This window comes from Notothenia rossii, assembly GCF_949606895.1.
Source record: "Notothenia rossii genome assembly, chromosome: 8".
In the NCBI taxonomy this organism is placed as follows: domain Eukaryota; kingdom Metazoa; phylum Chordata; class Actinopteri; order Perciformes; family Nototheniidae; genus Notothenia; species Notothenia rossii.
In genome coordinates this window covers 50,920,537-50,942,338 of record NC_136906.1, presented here as the reverse complement: position 1 = coordinate 50,942,338, position 21,802 = coordinate 50,920,537, and the positions used below count along the sequence as shown (strand labels likewise).

Sequence of the window (21,802 nt, the reverse complement as noted above, 5' to 3'; positions counted from 1 at the left end):
GGCACAGCAACTCTGAAAAGTCACCTGGATGCTGTAAGTCAGTGGTTCTCAAAATGGGGGGGCGCGCAGGCTAGATAGGGGGGGCGCGAGAGACCAGGAGGAAAAAAGTGTGTGTGTGTGTGTGTGTGTGTGTGTGTGTGTGTGTGTGTGTGTGTGTGTGTGTGTGTGTGTGTGTGTGTGTGTGTGTGTGTGTGTGTGTGTGTGTGTGTGTGTGTGTGTGTGTGTGTGTGTGTGTGTGTGTGTGTGTGTGTGTGTGTGTGTGTGTGTGTGTGTGTGTGTGTGTGTGTGTGTGTGTGTGTGTGTGTGTTTCCGAGGCACGTTTATATGATCATTATAGTTATACAAAAAAAAAAACAGGTATGAAATACTATATGACATTAAAAAAAGAATAAAGTTTAAAAGGGAGTGATTTGTAAAATATCCATAAAGAAAAAGTAAATCTGTTTACAGTTCTGTTTCATCTGGGTGTTAAGAGATGTATCCATAGATCTCTTCATTTTGCTCTCAAAGTGCACCAGATTGATGCTTTTAACTTCAATATTTAAAAATCTTCCCGGGGGAGCTTGCCCCCGGACCCCCCTATGTGAGGTCCACACACCACCTATAAAAATAGCACTTTACTCCTGCTTACACCTATATGCCGTGAGCTGATTATCGAGCCTTCATTGTAACAGTCGCGGGTACGTTGTGTATTTTCGTGGGGATTGTTGCAGTACAAAATTCAACTGTAGCGACCGGTACATTAATGGGAAACCCTAAATGTTTGAGCACCGTCTATGAAACGTCAAGCTACCCCACAGCACCCCCAAATAAATCTCTGGCGCTGCCACTGAGCCTGACTATTTGTTTAGGGGGGGCCCCGACTTTTTTTTTTTTTCAAAGGGGGGGCCTGACAGAAAAAGTTTGAGAACCACTGCTGTAAGTAGTAGCCTAGCTTAGCTTAGCTTTTGTCAAGTTGACATGATGAAGCTGCTTTATCCGCCGTTTAAACGGTAACGTTACACATGATAAAAACGTGCACTTACTTTGCTTGGAAAATAGTTGCAAGCTAGCAACCGAATAGTTTTTTTATATTAGTTTTTTAATTGTATCCGAATAGTGAAAATAATAGGAGTAATGTGGGAACATCTGGGGCTAAGGCAATTATTGGCATAAAGTTGAGTAGCTCAGCCTAATAATAACTTGTGTCCATAGGTGCATCCCAGCCATCAACATCCTCAACAATACAGCAGACCCTACAGTTACCCTACAGAGGACACATTTAGTTTTAATGTTTGCGAGTACTGAGACAATGAATAAATATAAATCGTAATAGTATGCTCTTTCTGCGCTTCTGCTTAACAGCATGTTGTCAGGTGTCTCGGATTCGGAGCGTGTTATGAAACCTTTTTGAAAAAAAAGCCCTACTGTCATATGATCATATAGACCAGCGGTCCCCAACCTTTTTTGCGCCACAGACCGGTTTCATGTAAGAAAATATTTTCGCGGACTGGCCTTCAAGTTGTGGGGGGATAAATATGACGAAATAAAATAATAACTTGTGTTCCTGTTTAACTGGTTATTGTGTTAACTGGTTAGCTATTTTCCATTGGGTTGAAAGTTGCAATCAAACACACCACAAACGCATATAATTGCAACACCAAAAAAACTTGTCTACCGCACCCCGGAACAGACGATTAGATAACATGCAAGTAAAGTAGCGATTTTCAAAGCATGGGCTCAGACCTTAATTGCCTCGAGTGATGAGGAGGTTCTGGCGATTTACTCGGAAGGCTTCAGTAGAAGCTGCTGGGAGTCCAAGCAGCTTCTACTGAAGCCAGTCCCCAACTCCGGGGACTTCCGGCCGGGGACTTCGGGTGGCAGTATACGCCGTGAAGTTGTTTGCGGCCTGCCAGTAAACCCAAAGCAGATGAAGTAGTGACGTCAGCGGCTTCATTTGCGTAATCTTCCCTCAGGGAACTTATTCCGGTGTGAACGCGATCTGCTCTTTAGTTCCATGAGGGTACTAAGTGCTGGGAACTAAGTACGGCAAAGTACTTGGTTTGAAAGCGGTTCCCCACCCCTGCTTTACGTCAACACCGACCGCTAAGCTAAAGGCGGCTTATGTTTGGCGTGCTGACGTTTGTTAGTCTCATTAGGACACTTAAGAATTCCTTTATTAATCCAACAGCGTGGACATTTATAGTGTTGCAGCAAAATTGCCATAGCAGATAAAAGAAGGCATGCAATATAAAAAACCATGGCAAAAAGATAGTGACCTAAAAAGAAATGTAGGAACATTTAGGACAAGCATCGCTGTTTTATGTCACAAAGAAGCTTTGGATATTCATCGTAGAAGTAATTGTAAAAATCTTTTAAATTTATGGTATCCACAGACCATAAAAAACATAGACTGTCAGACGAGTGAACCAAAAGTAGTAAAATGCCTACTCATGCCGCTAAATTCCAAAGTGAATGCCGTTGTATTTTTTACGACAGCAATCAACAGTATTTCAACTTGAAATTGTTTAATTCATCTTACATTTATCCCAATATCCAGTTTACAGTCCAAAAAATTATGTTGAACAATTAGCTTGACTAGATTTGCAGATCAATCCTCAACGAGAGCATTAATAGCCGCTTTCACACCGCAGTACTTTTCCCATTTTAGTTCCAATATAGTTCCGAAATGTTGCGTTCACACCAAAAAGAGCCGGAACTAAAATGAGTTCATGAGATCCTTTTTACCCCCTTTTCAGTCCCTGCTAGGGAGCAGGGACTTTCGTGGGAGAAAAAGGTTCCTATTTCTGATTGGCTGGGCGGATTGCAAACCACGATAGCAAACACTTAGTTCATGAGAACTAAAGAGTTCTCATGAACCTTTGTGGGAAAAGTACTGCGGTGTGAAAGTGCCTAATGCCAGATGTTAAGTAGTTTCAAAGAGTGCTGAAGATTACTTGAATTTCAATTAATCAATAATTCTCACATTCTTCTGAAATCTAAAATTGCTGTTTTGAATAAACATGTATCCACAATTCCCTTTTTAAACTCAAGCTAAATATATGGGAGACATTTCCGTAATCCAGGGAAGATAATTACAAACCACCAGGAAGTCATAACTTCCAGTACAAACTTGTGTCCCGTTCGTCTCTCGTGTTTTCTCTGTTGTTCAGATGCAGTGTGATTTACAGCAGCAGCTCAGCTCTGACATTTTGTCACTTATTGTCCTTCTCACACACGCTTACATTTAACAGAAACGTTTAGTAAGTTTTCCTGCAATGTGCTTCAGATCCAACAGCTGGAAGAGCATCTGGAGAAAACTAAGGAGGAAGGGAGCCAGTTGAAATTTGACCTTCAAGAAAACTTAGAACTGGTGAGTTATTTTCTAATCTGAGAAGAAGAATTTAATGTTATATACTGATAATATACTTGAACATCAAACTCCAAAATCATGGGCTTCAGGTCCGAACTCTGTGCAGCCCACTCAAGTAATAACAAAACAAGCTGTTGGCACAAAGTTGGAAGAACTGTTCTGTGTAAGATAGTAGCTGCCCTGGTCCTCGGCTTGCACATTTCTCTATAGCCGCATTCACACCGCAGGACTTTCCCTGGTACTTTGGTTCTTTAGTTCCGTTAGTACCAATAATGTCGCGTTTACACCGCCGGGACTACTCAGTGCCGGGAACTCTTTTGGCCATTTTCAGTCCCTGCTAGAGAGGTGGTGCAAACCTGGTGATGAAAGAGTGCCAATTTCTATTCTATTTCTATTGGCTGGGCGAATTGCAAACCACACCTTGTTAGACTCTGAATTTTTTTTGTTAGGCAGCCATTGTTTTCCTCGCTACAAAACCACATCCACACCTGAGCGAGTAGTTTTTTTGTACTTTAAAGCAGTTATGACCACACGTACTACAACACCGGAGCGGTGGAATGATGAGGAAGTGTTGGCGCTTCTGGCAATTTACTCTTGAGGACGGGATGCAGCAGCTTCTACAGAAAGCAGTTCCCAACTCCAAATGTTTTGAGCGACGTTCGCAAAAGCTACTTGAGCGGCGTGATGCCGTTATTGTTATGTCTTGACTGTGCAATAAAACAAACAAACTGGCGAAGCTTTATTTATTGTGTCCCACCCCAAATTTGCAGAATAGAAGAATGTGAGAGCAGACAGGTGTCGGTGGTTGAATTTATCTACAATGTTGCAACCTTGTGCAGCAATTGCAGGGGCAGAAACACAAGTCTTACACACATAAACACAAGTAATTTATCATGTCATTTGTTTTAGATAAATAACGGAAAAACACGTATCTTAGGAAGTTATGAACTTCATCTTGGTGAAGTTGATGCTAAATTCACTATTTAGTAGATAATCATGTGACACTTTATCTTTGCACTACGGTCTGTCTGCTGAGCCTACCTATTACAGTGGGGCAAAAAAGTATTTAGTCAGCCACCAATTGTGCAAGTTCTCCCACTTAAAAAGATGAGAGAGGCCTGTAATTTTCATCCTATGTATACCTCAAATATGAGACAAAAAATGAGAGAAAAATCCAGAAAATCACTGTCTGATTTTTAAAGAATTTATTTGCCAATAATGGTTGAAAATAAGTATTTGGTCACCTACAAACAAACAAGATTTCTGGCTCTCACAGACCTGTAACTTCTTCTTTACGAGCCTCCTCTGTCCTCCACTTGTTAACTGTATTAATGGCACCTGTTTGAACTCGTTATCAGTATAAAAGACACCTGTGCACAACCTCAGTCACACTCCAAATTCCACTATGGCCAAGACCAAAGAGCTGTCAAAGGACACCAGAAACAAAATTGTAGACCTGCACCAGGCTGGGAAGACTGAATCTGCAGTAGGTAAGCAGCTTGGTCTGAAGAAATCAACTGTGGGAGCAATTATTAGAAAATGGAAGAAATACAAGACCACTGATAATCTCCCTCGATCTGGGGCTCCGCGCAAGATCTCACCCTGTGGGGTCAAAATGATCAAAAGAACGGTGAGTAAAAATCCAAGAACCACACGTGGGGACCTACTCAATGACCTGCAGAGAGCTGGGACCAAAGTAACAAAGGCTACCATCAGTAACGCACTACGCCGCCAGGGACTAAAATCCTGCAGTGCCAGACGTGTCCCCCTGCTTAAGTCAGTACATGTCCAGGCCCGTCTGAAGTTTGCTAGAGAGCATTTAGATGATCCAGAAGAGGATTGGGAGAATGTCATATGGTCAGATGAAACCATAATATAACTTTTTGGTAAAAACTCAACTAGACTGTGTTTGGAGGAGAAAGAATGCTGAGTTGCAGCCAAAGAACACCATACCTACTGTGAAACATGGGGGTGGAAACATCATGCTTTGGGGCTGTTTTTCTGCAAAGGGACCAGGACGACTGATCCATGTAAAGGAAAGAATTAATGGGGCAATGTATCGTGAGATTTTGAGTGACAACCTCCTTCCATCAGCAAGGGCATTGAAGATGAAACGCTGCTGGGTCTTTCAGCATGACAATGATCCCGAACACACCGCCCGGGCAACGAAGGAGTGGCTTCGTAAGAAGCATTTCAAGGTCCTGGAGTGGCCTAGCCAGTCTCCAGATCTCAACCCCATAGAAAATCTTTGGAGGGAGTTGAAAGTCTGTTACCCAGCGACAGCCCCAAAACATCACTGCTCTAGAGGAGATCTGCATGGAGGAATGGGCCAAAATACCAGCAACAGTGTGTGAAAACCTTGTGAAGACTTACAGAAAACGTTTGACCTCTGTCATTGCCAACAAAGGTTATATAACAAAGTATTGATATGAACTTTTGTTATTGACCAAATACTTATTTTCCACCATAATTTGCAAATAAATTCTTTAAAAATCAGACAATGTGATTCTCTGGCTTTTTTTTCTCTCTCATTTTGTCTGTCATAGTTAAGGTATACCTAGGATGAAAATTACAGGCCTCTCATCTTTTTAAGTGGGAGAACTTGCACAATTGGTGGCTGACTAAATACTTTTTTGCCCCACTGTATATATATATATATACATACATGTACAGCGGGTGGGCTTTATACCCCCTCCCCCGTGTAGTTCTTCTTCTCTCGTTTTTTTTTGTACTCTCCGTGAAGTGGTTTTGCGGCCTGCCAGTAAACCCAGAGAAGAAGAAGACGAAGTGACGTCAGCGTAATCTTGCCTCAGGGAAAGTACTGCGGTGTGAATGCGATTGGCACTAGCCCCCTGGCGGATTCATTGCCGTGGAACTTTAGTGCCGGCACTAAAGTACGGCAAGTCCTGCGGTGTGAAAGCGGCCAATACCTTGTAATTGAAGCGGCATAACTAGTCAATTTAAAAAGAAATCTAAGGAGAAGGGCTGCAATTTATGATGCGTTTCATTATCAATCTGCAGATTATTTTCACTTTGTCTAACTGTTTTAAATTTGAAAAAAAAAGGATTTATCAGATATCAAAATATTTTCTAATGTTCTTTCTTCCGTTTGATTGATAATCAAGTGATAAAACAGCTTAAAACGTCCTTGGCTGTCAAAGAATGTAGACCCTGTTATTAATCACTCAATTTAGATGACTTTGTATAGAAAATATCTTAACTTGACACTCGTGGTGGTAATCTCTTTCAGATGATGGAGAACCAGGAAGAGCTCAGGGTGTCTCAGGAGAAGGTGAGAGTTCTCCAAGATGAGATCATCGCACTGAAGAGTCAGAAGGCAGAGCTGGAGAGCAGAGCGAATGATGGGAGTGATGCAGAGATTACCCTCCAGCGTCAGGAGCTGCACGATCAGGCAGGACTACACTCTTTTGAATCAAATCAATCATAACCACCTGAACTCAGATTTTTTTGCGACATTCACATCACTTTCAATATTTGAAATAACAATGAAGTCGTATCTCTTTCCGGACAGATTCAGACGCTGTCTGAGGAGCTTGAGAGCTTGCGAGCAGAGAGAGACGCTCTGCTCTCTGAGAAGGAGACCAGCGGTCAGAGCTCCACAGAGGAGATGGAGAAGCTGCAGAGCAGAGTGACGTCTATCAGTGAGGACAAACACCAGCTGCAGGAGACCCTGGAGGGACTGAGGAAGGAGAAGCAGCAGCTCAGAGACCAGCTCGAGGAGAGGATGGTGATGGTAAACACTGAGGTTTGTGACCAGTTGCTCTGCCCTGTTTCCATCCCCCATGTCTGTTTTCATCAGATATATTAGTAGCTGGGTATGCTGTCACCCAGCATGGCGTTCACACAGTTTTATGACCCCCATAAAAGAACAAATAACTGAGAAGAACTAGGGTTGCAAAGAGGCGGAACATTTCCGGTACATTTTCGGAAAGTTTCCGATACATTTCCATGGGTAGTTAAGCTGGGGAATCTTGGAAATATTCCATATTTTAAATAAATGTATTTAAGTTCTCCGCACTCTCGCGGGATATCTCCGCGAGCGAGCTTAAGTTTCACTTTCGATTGCAGGATATAGCACAGCGCAACACCTTCGTCACACATGTTGCCACTTGTTTGTACCATTTTCAGGCGATTTGTAATCTGTTCTAGAAAGACGATGTGTTTTTGTATATTTGGGGAGTTAGGTGGTCCGCAAGTGTTTTTTTTTATTGGTTAAGTGGTCCTTGGTATGAAAAAGTTTGAGAAAAACTGTACTATATGAATTAGGGCTGCACGATATTGAAAAAAACTGACATCGCGATTTCCCCCCCCCCCCCCTGCGATATATATTGTGTTTTTTTTACTATATTTAACCGGATGAAGGTATTGTCCTCCTGTGCCTCGCTAATTTTTTACCGGTGTTTTGATGGTCTGCAAACTAGCGGGGCGGGGTCTGCTGTGATCTGATCAAGAATGATTGTGATTGGTGGTTTGCTGTGCATGCAGAGCCTGCATGTCTAGGGTGTCCGCGGGGTCTTAAAAAGTATTAAAAGTTGATAAATCAATTTAGCGAAAATTAAGGCTATTAAAAAGTATTAAAAGTCATTTTCCAAGGTATTAAGAAGTCCCACAGCAACGACAACATGAAACACCCTTTAATTTACTGAAACGACATGTCGGGAAACCCCCTCAAGGCGGCCCCCATAGCGCGCCGTAAAATGCTGCTTCTTCTTTTAAGTTTCGTTGCCTTGCTCCGCTCTGCGGGGGGGGCGTCCCAAGGTGGGTAGACCGGCATAGGCAACGCTCTGGGGGTCCAACGGCTCCGTGTGTAAGACCTATATGATCATTTTCTGATTACGATGAAATAGCCCGCCTCCCTCTCCCCACGTCTCCTGCTGCTGCTGGGCTGTCAGAAGAGGGGGAGGAAAAGAGAGACAGGCACCGTTTATTAAATATTATTATACAGAGAACAGAGTCGTTATCAATTTGTTTTAAAGCTTAATAAATAACAAAGAAGACCTCTGATCGGCACTTTTCTAATTTTGTACGGAAGATTTAAACTTTAACGGACTTGTTGACCGGCGGAACATTTTTTTAACGGAAACTCTGCCGCACGGTTCCCTCGTCCCTTGGAAGAGCCGAAGAGGTGGGTGTTTTTCATCTGCTGGTGGACTACCTGAGAGATATACAGCAGGAGAACACGCCGTCCACCGCGGAGAATAAACAGAAGGGCAACCATGGCAACCATGCTCCGGGGTCTTTTTCGCTGCTTTTGGTGTATTTTGTGGCGGCAGCAGCGCCACTTACAGGCCTGGCATAGATGAGAGTAACACCTACGTCACTTCCGGGCAAAAATTATGGCCCCGCCCACTTTTGGGGAAAACAACGCTGTCATTTGAATGGCGGTCAATACAAATTCAGAAGTTTTTGCCCATCCGATCAGTTTTTTTGAAAACTGTGGCTTTTTGGATCTTCAAAGAGCTCGATTACGATGGCCAGTCAGGCAAACAATTACATTCGATCATTGGTAATTGACAATCGGTCTTGATATATGGTTAAATTAAAATCAGTAGGCGAGGCTGTAATTTCTCCAGCTGTTACTCTCATGAGTGAGGCGGAACATAATAGTTTTATCATGCGAAAAAGCTGCTGTGTTATTTATTGCACCTCAAACATTAAAACAAATCCAGAGTTACGTGTTTCTGAACTTCCTCTAAGAAGAAAAGACAGTAGCAGAAGATCTCAGTGGCTTCAGGCTCGATCGCCATTCAAATGACAGCCGTTGTTTCCCCCAAAAGTGGGCGGGGCCGTAAAGTGACGTAGATGTTACACTCATCTATGAAAATAAATAGCCTACTTCTATATTTAACAATATATCGAGCCCGATCGTCTATTTCTAATGGCTTAATGCAATTGTTTGCCTGTCTGGCCATTGGAATCGGGCTCTTTGAAGATCCAAAAATCTCCTGTTTTCTTACATTTCTGATCGGATTGGCAAAAACTTCTGAATTTGTATTGACCGCCGTTCAACTGACAGCATTGTTTTCCCCCAAAAGTGGGCGGAGCCGTTATTTTTGCCCGGAAGTGACGCATTTGTTACTCATCTATATATACTACAGCGTTTCCAGCATTTCCAGCGGTCTAGTGTGAACGGACACATTAATTAATCGAATGTGTGTGAACGGAATAATTTTTTTGCGTTTGCGTATGCGTTTTACCGTATGCGTCCTCGTGGGGCCGGGGTCTAAGCCAAACTATATCCGGTCACAGAGATCTGCTATTTTAAAGTAAAGTCAACACATATCGACACTAATATAGTCTATATTAAGAACGAGAAAAGTCTTAACATATATATCGTTTTTTGTAAACATATGACAAATGTGTGAGGGTGATGACGTCAGAGCATCGTCCTATGTGCCAGGGCTTAGCCCCGGACAGCCCCAGCCCAATTTAACCCCTGGGTATTTGTGAGGGAGCTCCTATATGGCATTACCCCGGCCCGCTGAAGCTCACCAAAGTTTAATATATTCCATAGTTCAAAGTTTTGTCAATTGTTTTGTTTATTGGTCAAATACTGGTTTCTAATGGTTTCTGAGAAGTTTTACTGGAATGAAAGAGCACAGAGTACAGAAAAAACAAAGCAGCAAACTGCATTAAACCTGACCTTCACAGAGAGGTTGAAGTTCATGTGGAGAGGAGGCTTCAGTAGTCTGTCTGCACTCTGTTTAGTTGTGCTATCTTACAATCAATATAGTAAATGTAAGGTAAAGTGTGTAGCCAATGTAACCAGTCAGAACTCAAAGTTGCAATGAGGTCTTAAAATGTATGGAAAGGGTCTTAAAAAAGGTCTTAAAAGGTATTAAATTTGACCTCAGGATTCCTGCATATACCCTGATGTCACTCACTGAAGTACCCCTGACATGAGAGCCGCGCAAGTTTTCCTTTTGTGGCAAGCAGCCACAGCAGCCCTGCTGCTGTACTGGCTTGTAGTTAGTTTATAGCATAACGTTAGCATTTTGCTTCTGGCGACTAGATTTATGATTCAAAAATTATAAAAGTAGGGTTGACATGTGGAGATTATCCGGCTGAACAAAACGTGATCCCTCTCGTAAATGTGTGTCAACCACGGACCTTATTTCGAGCTATTTTCCAAAATCCTATGGAGAATTTGCATTGGTTTTTGATGATGGAACCGGAAGAAGTTTACTTCCGGGTTTAAGGACGCGTCACTGCGGCTCTCTATAAGGAGTGAGAGTGTCGCGTAGCCAAAACCGGAAGCTGCATACACTCTGGTGGCTACCGTTAGCAGCTAACTTTTGTACTCCGATTTTTACATAAAAATGGAATTATGGATTATGAACAATTGCTTCAAAGCCACAGATACATTATTAACCTATGGATCAACCGATTCAGCCGCGTTTTTTCTCGTTTTAATGCCATTGAACACGTGTTTTGATCAGATTGACAGCTACGTTGAGACGATCTCCCGTAAAAGCTCCGTAAATGTAAGTGTTGTGATGTTTGTTTGCTTCCCCTGTCGCGAGATCGGATCGCTTAGTGATGATACTATACTTAAATAATCTGTGGAGTCTCAGCTTAAATCGGATATATTGTATGTGCAGTTTCGATAAGTAATAAGGGTATCTTTATTTTGAATTCTGTGCTAAAGTTCTTTAGCATTTAAAAAAAAAAAAGTAATAAAACTGCACGTCCCTGCGGTGTGAATATTGCGCATATCGCGGTTATCGCCATGACACGATATATCGTTCAGCCCTAATATGAATACATTTGTATGTGATATTTGCAATTTAAACATTAAATAAATATATTATCCCATAATATCATCAACACATACTTCACTTTGTGTAGTCCACAGGCTCAAATGTGTGGCTTCATTTGTCTTGTGCTTTGGGCTCAAAAGTGTGGTGCTGTCTTCTAGAAATCCTCTGTGCATGTGATAGAGGAATACACAGTGCCAGTAGGGGGTGTGGTCTCAATATCCATGCAGTAAGCAGTGTGCTATGTGCATGTGATTGAGGAATGGCATGGATATTGAAGTGTACTTTAATGGCATCTGTTTGTTTTTGTCAAGATGATGCTAAAATATAATTTCCCCAACTATATTTAAGTTCCATATGAAGAGCCAACCTTCAATTTAGTATGTTCCCGTTAATTCCCATGGAAAGTTTCCATTTTTGAAAATTCCTGGAATTTTGCAAACTTAAGAAGAACACTTTTTCTTCTCTTTGCTGTTCAAAATGTATTTTGGGTTTGGAATTGTTTAGCAAGTATTTGGAGGATGATTTATCAATACATATATGCTTCGACAGATGGCAACTCTCAATGTGTCTCTACAAATTGTCACTGAGCAGAAGAGGAAGCTGGAAGATGATCTACAGCAGAACATGACTATGGTGAGAAACTCCACTTTATAGGAGAGTCCAAGTTGGCTGTGTTAAGTTTGGATGATTTATTTTTGCATTTACTTGTCGATTGAGTGATAACACCTGATAACAGATGCATATTTAAGTTTCTAAAGATACTAGGGGTGTAACGGTTCACAAACATTTCGGTTCGGTACGTACCTCGGTTTTTAGGTCACGGTTCGATTCGGTACGTTTTCGGTACGGCACAACAAATTACCATAAAATATATATTATTATTTTTTTAATTATTATTAAACTGTGCATAATGTATTCAGTCAACTAAATACAAAATATAATAACATAAACATTAAGGTGCAGCATTTCGATGAACTGAAATTATCTGTATTTAAACTGTACTGTACTAGTACCTAAGCAGCCAGTTTGACATTATGACTTGCTTGTCATTGTATTTTCATGTTTTTTTAAAGAAAAATTAACTTGTCCACATTGCTTGCCGAAAGGGCAGATCTGCTGGCACTAACTTGTCTCCTGCTGTGGAGAACACCCTCTCGCTAGGGACAGATGTATCAGATACAGCCAGATATCGCTTTGCTAACATGGCAACATAAGGATATTTGGCGTTTGTAATAGCTTTGGCTCAGTCTGAACCTTTTGCGAGTGGTGGAGGCTTAAATGCTAGCGGGAGTTTGGTTTGCACTTCAGTCTTTTTTCTTTTGGTACCGGTGATATTCAAGTTCGGGTAATGCCTTTTGAAATGAGTGTTCAAGTTTGATTTATTGCCAGCCGCGTAACCAATTTGAGTTGAACAATGCCGACAAACATCTTTGGTTCGGTCCACCTGTCTTTGTCCGTCATCCTTGTACGTAACTGCGAACCCAAAATGTTCCCAAACCGGAGACTTCAATGATGCTGGAGGATTTTCGAGCTCAACTTGATCTGCGTTCGCCATTTCGACAGTTCCTCAAATTACTGACTAAATTTGAACGCATCCCTCTGAACAGCTCTAATAGTATGCCTCTCGTCCAATGAAATGACTTGCTCGCTCTATGAAGCTTTGAACCCAATGTGAGCAAATTACTCAGAATGCTCCGACGCAGCACCTGAGATTACTTCCAAGAAGTTGTTCACGTTCTCAATTTTTTACGTTTAACGTTATATTCGTTCGGTACACACGTGTACCGAACCGAAGGGCCCGTACCGAATAATTTCGGTACGTGTACCGTTACACCCCTAAAAGATACACATTTTTTCAAAGGCTTCCACAACACAAGAGCTTCTGACGACCGTCCAAGAGAAGCTGTGTGAGCAGCAGCAGATGAATTCTGAGCTGGACAAACTGTGTCAGCAGAAGGAGAGCTCTTTAGATCAACAGGTTGGTGTCCAGTAATAACTTTGTTTTGAAAAGTAAGAATATACTTTTATAAAACTGGTTTTCAGAGTAAAATGATCTGCTTCCTTACTCACAGAAGAAGACTCTAACTGAGAAACTGGAGAGCATTGAAGCAGAGAGAGACGCTCTGCTCTCTGAGAAGGAAAGCAGCGGTCAGAGCTCCACAGAGGAGATGGAGAAGCTGCAGTGCAGAGTGACGTCTCTCAGTGAGGACAGAGACCAGCTGCAGAGCAGAGTGACGTCTCTCAGTGAGGACAGAGACCAGCTGCAGGAGACCCTGGAGGGACTGAGGCAGGAGAAGCAGCAGCTCAGAGACCAGCTGGAGGACAGGATGGAGATGGTAAACACAGAGTACTATAGTTTGAGATTCTTGTATATACTGACCAGTCCCAGTATAATCAGGCCCAGTTTCTTGGGGGAAATTCCTGCTGGGCCCCCGGATTATTTTGTACTCTCCTGAAGTAAAAAGCTAACGTTGGGCTATAAACAGGGGTGCACATAACTTTTTTTTTAGTGAGTTACTCAGATGAGTACCAGGAGACAGCGTTTGGTACTCACCCCACATGAAGCGTGGTCCTCCTCAATGTCTCCTTCAGTGTCCTATTTACACTTCTTGCATGCTAGATGATGAAGATGCACCTCCCTGTCTCTTTTTAAGCCTCCGATTTGCGTTCTCCAAAACTTGTTGTCAAAACTGTGAAGTCCTTGCATTTCCTGAGGCCAAGTTGAAGGATCAAATACTAAGAAATTATCACATGACTTGAAGTCATATCTGATTTCAGATGTGGGAAGTTACTAAGTACACTTATTTAACTCTGTACTTAAGTACAATTTTGAGATATTTGTACTTTACTTGACTTTGATGCTAATTTGTACTTCTACTCCACTACAGTTCAGAGGTAAATGGTGTACTTTTACTCCACTACATGTATTTAATACCTTTAATTAATTTATAGATCTGGATGAATGATGTGAAATATAATCAAGTGTTAAATCAGACTTTAGTTCCACCTGGAGTAAATTCAAAAGCTACCCTGCAGTATACAAAGTCATTCAAACTAGCTGCACCTTTACCAGCTTTGAGAACACTTTCATGATCAATCATTATAAAACATATCATATATATTATTCTGAAATGGACCAATCTACTTTTACTTTTGGTACTTTAACTATATTTTGATAATACTTTTCTAATTTTACTAACATTTTGAATGCAGGACTTTTACTGTAACAGAGTATTCCTACACAATATCTGATTTCAAACTCTTCCATAACACCCTGAGGAAGTTTGCAACTGTGTGTTTTGCTCCACTTTGTTGTAATTCAAACTGCAGCAGCTTGACCACAGAGCATGAACGTTGTGATCAGCTGATTTTGCGCAGTTCTCCAGTGTGTGCGCGGGGCACAGAATGTCCCACTGCAGCCAGTTGGCGGAGTTTTGGCACAATTCTGTTCATACCGACGTTAACCCTGTCTGTGCACACGTGAACAACTCAACTCGTCCAGTGATCTAAGCCTCTGCCTCCTGTAAAGCTTAACAGGTCCGTCGGCTATGTCCTGCGCGGCTCGGCTCGCCCAGCTCCAGTTCAATCAGTCATAGAAAGTCCGAAGATCTTTTGCAAGGAGTGAAACGGCAACAAAGCTGCTTAATGTCTTTGTTTTTTTTTACATGTCTCGTAGTTTACTCCATTGAGTGTTGACAAGAAACACGTGTAGACGAAATATGTGTTTTTAGTTTTTGATGTTTTGAGGTACGCAAAGGCGCGTAGTGACAAAAGTGATGTTACGCAATTCAGATTTGTGCCGCGTACCTGCGTACCAGTTATGTGCACCCCTGGCTATAAACTACAATACTGTTGCATTTCTTCACCACAACACCGCTAAGCTAAAGACTGCTTTTGTTACTTTTTTTTTTACGGTGAGCGATCTACCCGCACCACGCTCGTGATCGACCGGTTGCTGTCCACTGATTTAGACACGTGTTAGCAACCGTGGTTTTTATGACAATTTTTTTTGGACATTCATCAGTGGAGTGTAGTGTTGTCACGATACCAGCATTTTGGTTTCGATACCAAGTCAAGAATTGCGATTCCGATTATTTTTAGATACTTTTCTTTAAAAAAGGGCAACAGTCTTAAATGTAATTATTGTGCTTTATTTCACACCAGAACCATAACACACACTTTTAAACAATGAGAACAATAAATAAAATAAATGTCAAGAATTCGTATTAAATAAAATTAAGCATCTTCTCAAACTACTTTTTTGTTTTTCGCTTCTGACGTCTTTTTTGTGAACAAGCCGAGGCGCAGCGGCTGTTGCACTCCCACTTGCAGTCATGCTTCTCGTTTTCTCACATGCTCTGGCAGCTAGCGCGTGCACGAGAGAGGGGAGGGACTTAGAGCGCGCTTGAGAGGGGAGGGACTGCAGGCACGGCTGCAGTGCAGGGAGTGGAAGCAGAGCGCTGAACACACACGGCCCTTATTAAAACAGCGCTTTCTCACCGGAGTACTTTTCCCCATCATTCTTAAAGTACCGATACTAATGAAACGGAGGAACCGTAACATTTTTAACGGGATGGTATCGCGGTACCTTTCAAGTATCGGTACACCGTGCAACACTAGTGGAGTGGTTACTGATGTGTTTTATATCGTATAACTAATTGTGAAAATCCATCAAACTTATGGTAACCAAAGACCTTAAAAAAACAAGGGAACCTAAAGTAGTAAAATGGCTACTCATGAAGCTAAATACTTAAGTGAATACCGTTGAGACAATACAACGCTCCCAGAGTGCAGGTCTGTTAGTGCTGCCCTTAGTCTGCAAAACCAGATCAGGAGTCGGAGCGTTCAGCTGCAAGGCTCCCTTTCTCTGGGACCAACTTCCTGTTTTTATCAGGGAGGCAGGCGGTGTCCAACATTTTAAGAGGGTTCTAAAGACATTCCTGTTTAATAAAGCCTGTGTTTAGAACTAGTTTCAGATTACCCTATGTTTATCTTCTTGGAGTCCTACATTTTATGGTATTTTTGTAGTATTTTATCTCATGTTATTTGTTTCTTGTCGGAGAACAAATCTTTAAAATCTATAAAACTTAAGTTAACCACAGACCATAAATGCAGCAGCTCTGAGCTGGAGGACTGGGTGGAGTTGGTACATTTGCACAACTTTAAAGGATTGCTTAATAATGCCGATAAACCATCCGCTTTTTTCGTCTGCTAAATTATGTTCCCTACAATTCCAGGTCTCAGCCACCAAGGAGAAGCTGAGCGAGCAGGAACAGCTGAACTCTCAGCTGAGAGAGCAGGCTGAGAGAAGAGAACAAGAGACCCAGCTGCAACAAAGGGTAGGTGTCATTCATTACAGATGTAGCGATTCATTTCAGACAGTTTGAAACGCGAGGGCCGTGATTGGTACGTGATCTGCCCTCGCTCAAGGGAAAACCTCCAGCTTGACTTGAGACCGCCCCCGTGATAGATAAATGTAATTATAATGAAGCCAGCTGCAATGGATCATTGATCCACCAGGGGGTGCAGTGGGGTTCAACACTGGAGCTCATGTGAAATAAAGTCAGATACAGTACGCTGGATGTACAGCGGAACTTTCTTAAGATCCATATGTCACGGATATCATACTCTGTGCTAAATAAGAGACATGTAATCATTTACAAAACATCACCATGTTGTTATTTAACAAAATAATGTTGTTTAGTCGAAAAAAACGAATGGGAGGAAATGCAGCCCGGCTCTCGATTTTTAATCCTAATTTAATCATCATCTTCACCACGATCATTTATGTTTATGTTCGCCGAATTGACATGAAATCACTGACACATATGAATATACTGTATTCAACTTCATTAAAACGTTATTAACGTGCCTAAACTCAGTAATTCACTAAAAATATTTATATTTTAATGGAGCCTCGTTGGCAGATCAGGATCCCAACGCGCAGCGGAGGGATCTTGGTCTGCATGACGGGTGTTATTTTCCCCATAAGGAACAAGTCGCTGCAAATTATCCCGCTTATTACATGGCCACATTCTCAACAAAGTAAAGACATGACTCCCAATATTAATTTAAATGCTTTTGTGGATTTAGAAAATGTTTTTATTGATTTAAAAAATAGTTGTATGTATTGATTTAAATTGACATGCATCCGCTAAGAAAAATAGTCCGTTGTTACCGTTTTTCAAACAGTGTGAATGAAACGGCAGCTCTCTCCCTCCTCCCCCCCTGATCTTTCTTCTCCAGCAGCTAAATTAACAGTAGGTTACTCTGAGTGACCATAGACTGTATGTGACAAGCTTACAGTTAGTGACGTAACAACACCATAAAAGCTGGTGGGTTGAAAGCAATACAGGAGGTAAAAATAACTACAATAACTGTGATTTATTTATTGTGGCTTTTATGTTTTTAGGTATAAAATGTTATGTAATTCAGGCTTATAGTTCACCCTTCTCTAAAAGCCTTCAACAATGACAATATTCATAGTAATTTAATAAATCCTTCCAACACACATTGTAAAAAATAGCCTACTCTAAGTTAAGAAATCATTCCAATATGTACATCTTCGGATGTAACAACAATAACATTATAAATAGTAATATAGCTGAACATGGTATTGCACATTTAGCTTTGAGTATTACTGACCTGAGATGTTTTTATTACATGAATTAAGGTGACTGAGGCTTTGGGATGCAAACTCATCTGTATGAAAAAGGTGACAAGGACACGAGCCCCCGGCTCCCCCACCCCACGGAATATCGGCTTTAAAATGAGGAATAACAGAGGATTTCAGCAGTCGGAACAACTAAAGCAGCAGTGTTAATAATAACAGAAACGCCAAAGAGTCACATCTAATAGAAATATATAAAAGCATTTATTTTAATTGTGTAGCAGTCAGTTTATAATTTTGGCAGCACTGTTGAGCATTTTGAAAATGTATTTTCACGCCTCTGTGCAAGGCTTAGTCTTTCTATCTTTATAGCCACATGGTGGAAAATAACTAAGTTCATAAACTCAACAAATACTATACTTGGGCACAATTTTGAGATACTTGTACTTTATTTAAGTATTTCAATGTTTTGCTACTTTGTTCTTCTACTCCACTACAGTTCAGAGGCACATGGTGTACTTCTACTCCCCTACATGTATTTAATACCTTTAGTTATTTTACAGATGTGGATGAATGATGTGAAATATAATAAAGTGTTAAATCAGACTTTAGTTCCACCTGGAGTAAATCCACAAGCTACCCTGCAGTATACAAAGTCATTCAAACTAGCTGCACCTTTACCAGCTTTGAGAACACTTTCATGATCAATCATTATAAAACATATCATATATATTATTCTGAAATGGACCAATCTGCACAATGACTACTTTTACTGTTGCTACTTTCACTATATTTTGATGATAATACTTTTCTACTTTTACTTGAGGAACATTTTGAATGCAGGACTTTTACTGTAACAGAGTATTCCTACACTCTGGTACTTCTACTTTTACTCAAGGACAAGATCTGAGTACTTCTACTTTTACTCAAGTACTGTACAAGACCTGAGTACTTCTACTTTTACCCAAGTACAATATATATATATATATACATACACTTTTACCACCTCTGTTTATAGCCCATGAAAAAAACTATTAGAAATAGAAGGCTAAAGCTAACGTTAGCAGATAGTGACAATATATGCTAGCTAGCTAGCTCAACGATTCCTTAAATAATATTGCCACAGAAAAACTTTTCAGTTCACATCACCCTCTGCCGCTCCGACAGGGAGCTCTGCTCTGAACACCTGAATGGCCCGTTCTAACAGCTGTTCACCAGCGGTCCAGTCTGTGCCACAGTGACTCCGGAAGCACAGTTAATATTAACGAACGCACCCGTAGGTAATGTAGCTGCTGAAGCTAGACCATCATCTCGGAGCAGCAGAGCCTTATTATACATCCATGAGAGCAGAGCCGACAGGCAGGAAGACTCGAGCACACAGCTCGTACTTCATTATAATATATAAAAAAGAACACCATGCGTGTCATGATGGCACATAACAGCTCACGGCCGCTGATTACTCCGGGTCCCAGACCCCCCCATACCCCAAAAATATTTGTATTGCAGATCTACATTACATGACATGAAATCACTGACAAATATGAATATACTGTATTCAACTTCATTAAAACGTTATTAACGTGCCTAAACTGAGTAATTCACTAAAAATATTTATATGTTAATGGAGCCTCGTCGGCAGATCAGGATCCCAAAGCGTAGCGGAGGGATCTTGAAAAATAGTCCGTTGTTACAGTTTTTTTAAACAGTCTGAATGAAACGGCAGCGCTCAGCTGTGTATTTACACAACTAATGGCCCATTAACCACAGCTCTCTCCCCCCCTCCCCCCTGATCTTTCTTCTCCAGCAGCTAAATTAACGGTAGGTTACTCTGAGTGACAAGCTTACAGTAGACACAACACTGTCATTGCAAGTGACCCTCAGTTCGTTGACTTTTATGTTCAACTGCTAAATTCGTTACTGATAAAAAAGGGCTTCTACTGTACCTAATTACCTTAACACTAGAACCGCCAGAGGTATTTGTATAGGCCTACCTAGAACCGTCAAATCCCGCTATTAGAATGCAATTTTTAACAACATAGGGTGCTACATAACACACTTTCAGGAAAAGTCACGGACTGGGAGACTTTAATATTTTATTGAAAAAAAGTTACATTGCACACACACAACACACATCACACAAATTGACCCGATTGGCGGTTCTAGTGTTAAATAAACTCACTAATTAATGAAACCAGTTCAATACGCATTATTCTTATTCTTATCATTCTTTATGAGCGCAGAAGTAGTCTTAAAATCAGATCTGTTTTTTTAAATGAAATCTGACGGCAGGCAGTTAGCTCTGATCACCTATGATAAATGCACCTAATCGCTGGCCATTCAGCCACAGAGCTCCCTCTATACAAATCAAACTGTAGATGGTGTGAAAGCACCTATTGTTTTAAATAATGGTCGGAATGTGACCTGTGAGCCTTCTGAATTACCGTGGGACAGCACATTCTAAACTAAAATGTTCAATCAATAAAGTAACATCTTATCTTCATAATATCTTCATATTAATAATAATAATAAATCATACAGTATGTTTCCGAAAGGGAGCAGGAGGAAGCAAACACAAAAATAATCAACAAATATACTGCATATTAAAGCAAACGATTGTAAAGGTAAAAGTTTGAGCATAAAAAATAAAGAAGTGTAATGTAAACATTTACATTATTATTATGATTATTTAATATATAAAGACTATATATTATTGAATTACAAGATTAGATATACTTTAGTATAGTATCTAAAATATTGATGTGTTCAAATGCTCTTCAAAACACAACTGAAAGTCCATGAAACTTGTCTTTCTGTATTTGTGAATGAAGCGCCATCTCCTGGTTAAAACCTGAAATTGAAAATCTGGCAACGCTCTCTTGGAAAATAGTGGGAGGGCTTAACATTCCTCTATACTGGTTTTAGGCAGGAAGCTGTAAGCTGGAGTCTGAAATGAAGTGCTACATCTGTAACTCCCATAGTTGTAACGGAATATTCCCCATTTTGGAAACCAGGGGTTTCTGACTGACGGACAACTTCTCACTTAAAAAAAGAAGAAGAAATCTAGTTCGCAAAATAATTAAACAAGCGAGTGCCTGTTTTTCCTTGCCAAGGACAGGTTCCTTGAATACAACACGAGCGTAACGTGTCTTCACGTGATATATTTCTTGCCTGAAAGGAGTGTAGACCATGGATGTATAATAAGAATGGTGTAGACTAGAGTGCTGACGGAGAGCACCGGAACGCCGCTCCAGCTCTTCAAATATTGCAGTACCCATAAGTAGGGTTGAGTATCGTTTGAATTTCCACGATTCTGATTGCGATTCTACTTTTCGATTCCGGTTCTTAACGGTTCTCAATTCCGATTCTTTGAGGGGCAGGGTAAAAAAATGATACATGCTTCTTCCACCAAAAAAATTACATTTATTCGAGAAACTTTTACACAGGTTAGTTTACAGTAATATTCACATTAATCAGTCTGTTTATATTCACTGCTATGTAACCGTAAGCAGAGAACCACTGAAGCTACAACAGTGTAACATTCCAACTTTTAAAGGAAACCCCCCCCCCCCCCCCATTTAAAAACAGTTCTTGTTGAGAAAAACAAGCATATCTGCCTTTCCCAGGCATACCGGGAAGAAATGTTTGAACATTTTAAAGTAAAATGCTTCAATCTGGTGCACTTTAAGCAGAATTACTAGAGACTAGATCTAGGGGGTACAACTCTAAACACCCATATGAAAAAGATCGGTTTACATTTGAATAATTAAATAAGTATGTGAACATAACCAATAACCTACCATAGCCAATAACAAATACATGTAACATATTTTATTTTTGTTGTTCATTCATATCTTATTTTACTATTTTATTTATGCATATTTTTGTATCTCTCCAGTTTAAAACGATATGTCTGGTTTACTGTCCTATCGTATACATTGGAATGATTTCAAACCTGTTTTATCCCAATAATTATAAAGGAGTGCCTTGGAAATATGTGTTTACATAAATTGTGATCAAAACGTTTGAGACCCACTGAGATAACTTCGACTAAAGTGAACT

The 21,802-nt window shown here is 40.7% G+C and overlaps 1 protein-coding gene and 1 long non-coding RNA gene across 6 annotated transcripts in view; one reads left to right on the top strand and one right to left on the bottom strand.

The window, feature by feature from the left end:
• LOC307016869 overlaps window positions 1–6,274 on the bottom strand; it is a 305,672-nt gene extending 299,398 nt beyond the window's left edge. The window contains exon 1 of the long non-coding RNA XR_013801943.1: window positions 6,241–6,274. This is a non-coding gene — a long non-coding RNA (uncharacterized lncRNA). The remainder of the gene's footprint in view (window positions 1–6,240) is intronic.
• The window catches only part of cenpe (centromere protein E), a 111,196-nt gene that overhangs the window by 62,887 nt on the left and 26,507 nt on the right, over window positions 1–21,802 (top strand). For 4 of the 5 annotated variants that reach the window (XM_079646204.1, XM_079646203.1, XM_079646201.1 and 1 more), the window contains exons 35-41: window positions 3,269–3,352; window positions 6,603–6,764; window positions 6,885–7,118; window positions 11,683–11,766; window positions 12,995–13,111; window positions 13,206–13,469; window positions 16,371–16,472. In XM_079646204.1, the coding sequence (XP_079502330.1) occupies window positions 3,269–3,352; window positions 6,603–6,764; window positions 6,885–7,118; window positions 11,683–11,766; window positions 12,995–13,111; window positions 13,206–13,469; window positions 16,371–16,472 (1,047 nt within the window). The remainder of the gene's footprint in view (window positions 1–3,268; window positions 3,353–6,602; window positions 6,765–6,884; window positions 7,119–11,682; window positions 11,767–12,994; window positions 13,112–13,205; window positions 13,470–16,370; window positions 16,473–21,802) is intronic. The other variant, XM_079646205.1, reaches the window with a different exon arrangement.